The 6,111-nt window shown below is 31.2% G+C and overlaps 1 protein-coding gene across 1 annotated transcript; it reads left to right on the forward strand.

The window, feature by feature from the left end:
* The first annotated feature begins 3,788 nt into the window (after positions 1-3,788).
* On the forward strand, positions 3,789-5,685 carry LOC145074783 (Galactose oxidase/kelch repeat superfamily protein). The gene is made up of 2 exons (XM_079021109.1): positions 3,789-3,945; positions 4,595-5,685. Exons 1-2 carry the CDS (start codon positions 3,862-3,864, stop codon positions 5,552-5,554), a joined length of 1,044 nt encoding a protein of 347 aa, XP_078877235.1. The 5' UTR covers positions 3,789-3,861; the 3' UTR covers positions 5,555-5,685.
* Positions 5,686-6,111: the final 426 nt, after the last annotated feature.

Genomic DNA, 6,111 nt, shown 5'->3' on the forward strand with positions numbered 1-6,111 from the left:
GAACAAGACATTGTTGAAAGATGAAATCAAAGCCTTTGATGGGTATGAGTTCTAAATTCGATTATAAAAACTATAATGAAACAATCTGAATAACATAATTAAGGTTTATGATTTTGAATGGTCGTCGATTCCTTCTATTTAGAAGGATAGGGTTTATGTGAATTTAAAGGATGATAGATTAAGGAAAGCAAGAACCTGTATATATGATTTTGATTCCTTAGCGATCTTCTAGATTTGATCTTCGGTTTTTTTAAACAAGAAAACAAAATTAACTCTCTTTGCTTCACTTTGCTTCAATTGGGAGAATGGTTAACAGCGAGGATATGATCTATGGTTTTGATTTGATATACTAGGGTTCTTCAACTTAGAATTTGTACAACCTGAATTATTTATCGGTTCAATTACACAATCCGAAATTAGAATAGCTTGAATTAATACCTGTTTTGTGAAGGAATGGTTGATAATCGAGATTGAATAAGAAGGTTGAAGTTATGAATTTGAAGGAATAAGAATTTGTTGATAATCGAGATTGATCGAGGGTTTTCTGATCGTTTTTGGCTACATAAATCATTTAGGATTTGTTTTCGAGTATGAATTCGAGCTAGAATCAGAATAAAGAGCTCGACTTTTCAATCGATTTAGGGTTAATCCGAAACAAATTTGTGATTGAAGGGTTTTCGATCGATGAAAGGGTTTTGGGAAATGAAAAGCATATGAATGCGTTTGTGAATGTGTTAGGTTACGTTTCTACCCCTCCGTGTTTTCTAGTTAATTACAAAGTTTGTGTTATTTACACAAACTGCCACCGCCAGTTTTTTTTTTTTTTTTTTGATTAAATCTGAACCACATATTAATTTTGATCGAGGGCTAAGATTTGGTCCTCATGTCTCACAAAATATAGGTGGTCTCAAATGAACCCAACCATATATATATATATATATATATATATATATATATATATATATATATATATATATATATATATATATATATATCCCAATTTACGTTTCAAGTTAACTTTTACGAATATATGGTGTTTTTATGTATAAAAATATTTAATTGTATTTTAGAACTTCAATTTCCATTTGGTTGTATTTTGGTTAATTGATAAGGAATTTTATTTCCCACTCAATTATATTATATAGTTTATATATTAATATAATATTCTTAAATAGTATTTTATGTTCATACAAAAATTAGATTAAACATAATATGAATGTATTTTACAATTAAACATTTATGACGTAAATTCGATAAAGAAAATTTGTAAAAAATAGTGTATAACAAATGTATGGTTAAAATTGCTATTCGTTGTTGGTAGTTTTTTATTATGTTTTTCTAAGAATCAGACTTTAAAAAACGGTGTACCATATAAACTAAATTTAATATTTATTTATAACTTTAACAGAAAACGAATATAGACGAAAGTTAAAAATTTTCTTTGCCTAGGAGAAAACACGGGTTCGGTTATATATCTTCTAAATATAATGTATTTTATGATAAGTTATTATATATATATATATATATATATATATATATATATATATATATATATATATATATATATATATATATATATATATATATTCTAAAGGAAAAAATAATAGCTTTCAACAATAATCTTTCAAACTTTTTTATATTTTCATAAATTAATTTTTTTTTCTAGTATTTATAATTTATAAATAAAAGAAATTTAAAAAAAATGAAATTAATAACATATAACAATATTTTAATTATATTTGCACAACATAAGGATATTCACCTACTAACTTGTTAATCTAGGTTGATTTTTGATAAATGAAGTCTATTTATTAATGAGATAATGATTTGAGAGACTAACAAAGTTTCAACTTTGTTCACATTTAGTCATCAGATTTTTTTCGTGTTTGATTTACCTCTGAATTATTTGAAATGGTTCATATTTACCCTTATGAACGACTATATACCCGGGTCATAAGAGTAAATGTGAACAATTTCAAATAATTAATGATAAATTAAGCATGAAAAAAGTTTAATGACTAAATATGAACAAAATTGAAAGTTTGTTACCATTTAAATCCATTATCTTGTAAATGGTTCTAAATGTTATTAAGAATGAACACAAGCTGAATATGAAGGTCACAAAAGTGAGGATGTTGTAATTGTGTGATATACCTTTATTGTGTAAGTTACTAGAAACAACACTTTGAAATACATAGAAGCGACTTTAATCACATAGAAATTGAAGAAACAAAGATTATGGTGGTTTCATACATATACTTAGGACATAGGCAACAATTTTCACTCGACAGGAAGGGGACGATCGTTGTAGATCGTGCGAGGAAGAGAGAACATATAATGAAGCATGAATATAATACAATGTTAAATTTGAATGATGTTTTTCTCTTTACAAGGACACAAGCTTTATTAGAGAGTGTGGATGCATAAGATCAATGTCGTGGAGTAGTGCATGAGTAGTCTAAGTGCTAGTTGCCTTTACATTGTTTGTGCATTTTGCCTAATTTTCACTATTTTACTTTCAACTTGTTTTGTCGATACTTTTCTTTGTTGTTATTACTCTTATCTACCTTTTCTATATGTATGTTGGTTCTATATGTACCTTTTCACCACGCTCCTTTTGATTTTCGATCTATATTTCGTTTTATTGCTTGTATATGTGTCTTTTTGCTTTTGTGAAACTCTACTGATTATTTTTTCTTTATGGGTTGGGGTTTCACTTATACGTGAATAAAATAACTCCAGTTAAAAGTTTATCTCATTGACTACAATTAAAGCACTGAACTACAACATGCTTTTGTGATACACATTCTATTTTGTAATACTCCTTATAGACACAACACACAACAAAATAAACTAAGAGATGATTACAATAAAGATAATGACTTGAAAGGGTAACAAACTTTCAACTAGTTTATATTTAGTTACCAAACTTTTTTTTCGTGCTTGATTTACATATGAATTATTTGAAATGTTCATATTTTACCCTTATGACCGATTTTAACCGGTCATAAAGGTAAACTGTGAACAAATTCAAATAATTCATGTATAAATAAGTACGAAAAAAATTCAGTAACTAAATATGAATAAAGTTAAAAGTTCGGTACCCAATCAAGTCTTAGGGGGTGTTTGGCTTATCTTTTGATAGGCCAAAAATCCTTTTAAGAAAAGATAAAATATAAAAGATGTTTGGCAAAAACACTTTTAAAAACTACTTTTGGATTTTGGATATAAAGAAAATGAATTTTTTAGAAAAGTAAAAAAAAAAAAAACCTAATTTTTTGCAACTTTTCTTAAAACGAATTTTGACCTTTCAAAAAAATTCAAACATACCCTTATCCCTTTATTAATCTACCGATAGACTAATCCCTATTCTAATAAAAGAATAGTTTTATTTTCCTTTTGACATGTGTCATCATATTAAGTCTCCTAATTAATGCATATTTTATTCTCCATTTGTCATGTGTCACCTTGTTATATCTCCTAATTAATATATGTCACTTGTCAACTCTATTTTAAATTTCAAATTTTAAAATTTTTATTTTAATTAAATTAAATTAATAACATTAGAATAAAAATAAAAATAAAAATAATACAAATGATATAATTTCACATATTTATTTAAATCAATGATTAAAATTTATATAACTAAAAAAAACTCTTAATTAATAATTTATTTAAAATAATTAATTAATAATTTTGAGTTTTTATTATAATAATAGATTGTTCCTTCACACAAAATAAGGGAAGAATAGTAATTGACTTGTCGACTGATATACCAAATAGATTAACTCTTTAAAACAAACAAAAAAAGTGTTTGACAATTGACAGGCACTGATTTGTTTATAAGTAGCGAAGTGTTTTATGGTGGAACAGAGAGTCAATCAAACACTAACTCCTCTGTGCTCATCAACAACAATGGCGATAACACAAGGCAAATGGATTAAGGTCAACTTCTCCTTCATTTCTCTTTATCACTTTTGCATATCATCATCATCATCACTTTTCTGCTTCATTTCCATCACTTATTTGTTTCAACCATATACCAACTAGATTTAGTGATTCGCTTTCGATTGTTTTTTAGATTGATCTTAACTCATCAGGCTATGGCTAGGGTTTGTTCTAATTGCCTATTAATTTCTTTGTCACTGGTTTGAGGTATATACACAGGGTTTTACGAAGAGATGGAAGTCGATTATGATCTGTATATGTGATGCATGTCAATCATGTATCCTTCGTGTTTCTAACCAAAAACCATGTCAAAATCTTGCACAAATATAAAACCTAGAAACAATAGTATTCGAAATTAGGATTTATTTACAGTTTGTTCATGAAGATCAGTCAATTAATGTTTTCAAATCCGAGGTAAAATCACTTTCAAAGTAGTCAAATTCATATGATTTGATTCATGGAGAGACTCGTGGATCCCATTTCCAACTCGGAATCCCACTTAAAAGCAAACCCCCTTTCTAAATCCACCGTTGATTTCTTATCTAATTGTCGTAATGATTCCTCTCTACTTACAAGATCATATTAGCATTCATCATCCATGGATGATTAATGATTTGATAAACTTTAGATCTTTCATAATTTTCAGTTGAACCAAAAAGGAACAGGACCCGGAGCTCGAAGCTCACACGCAATCACCATTGTTGGAGAAAAAGCTTACGCCTTTGGTGGCGAATTCACTCCACGTGTCCCAATCAACAACTCCCTCTACATCTTCAACCTCACCACCCAAACATGGTCAACAGCCGAAACCACCGGCGACATCCCACCGCCACGTGTCGGCGTCACAATGGCCGCCATCGGCACCACAATCTATGTCTTCGGTGGCCGTGACGCCACCCACGCAGAGCTCAACGAGCTCTACTCGTTCGACACCTGTACGAACGAGTGGGCCCTATTGTCTACCGGGGACAATGGACCCATTCACCGTAGCTACCACTCAGTAGCTACGGATGACCGCCGCATGTATGTTTTCGGTGGGTGTGGGGTCGCGGGTCGGTTGAATGACTTATGGGCTTATGATGTTGTTGAGAAAAAATGGATTGAGTTTCCTTTACCGGGTGATAATTTGAAAGGTCGTGGTGGGCCTGGGGTCGGGGTGGTTGGCGGGAAAATTTGGGTGGTTTATGGGTTTGCGGGTATGGAGGTTGATGATGTACATTTTTTCGACCCGGATAGTGGAAAATGGGTCGAGGTTGAAACCACGGGTCAAAAACCGACACCAAGGAGTGTGTTTTCGAGTGTTGTGATTGGGAAGTATATATTTGTTTGTGGTGGTGAGGTGGACCCTAGTGATTTGGGTCACATGGGTGCGGGTCGGTTTACCCATGAGGTGTATGCGTTGGATACGGATGCGCTGACGTGGTGGCGGGTGGAGGATGGTTTTGGTGGCGGTGATGGTGGTTGTGATCACCCTGGCCCGCGAGGGTGGTGCGCGTTTTCCAGTGGGCGGTTTGGTGGTGAAGATGGGTTGTTGGTGTATGGTGGGAATTCGCCGAGTAATGATCGGTTGGATGATATTTACTTTTTTACCCCTTGTTTAGATTAAGGATTTTAAAAATGGTGTTTGATGTTTGGTCATCTTTTTTCTTTTTTGTCTTGTTTATTAGTTTAAGATGTGAGTGGAAGTATGTTGTGATTACATTATGTGATAATAAAAATGGCTTCCTTGTAATCCAATTTAACCATTATGTTTGTTTTAAGAATAAAGATTGCACTAGTGTTCAATTAGTTTATAAACTAATATCTACGAATCAAGTTGACATATAAATATATAAGTTGAAGTAACATAAGTTCAAATAGCAACACAGTTACAAATAAAGTATACAAAAATACATTTGACATTCATGCTTTGATAACAGGTTTCGCAATTATTCACACATATAGTAGAAGTAAGGAGTATGGGAAGTTTAAGTATCTTTTGAGTGGAAAAACGTTTTGTTAGTTAGGCAGTTAATTTGTTTGATGAAATTGGAAACGTAGGAGAAGTATTTCACAGGTTAGTTTCTTTTTAGGATGTTCATTTCAATCGGTTCATACCCTGTTGTGGTTATGTTGTTATTTGGATGATAAATGTGATGTTTATAGAAATCTTGGTTGAGATTC

This window comes from Lactuca serriola, chromosome 9, assembly GCF_051521515.1.
Source record: "Lactuca serriola cultivar US96UC23 chromosome 9, Lser_US96UC23_V15, whole genome shotgun sequence".
Taxonomy (NCBI): domain Eukaryota; kingdom Viridiplantae; phylum Streptophyta; class Magnoliopsida; order Asterales; family Asteraceae; genus Lactuca; species Lactuca serriola.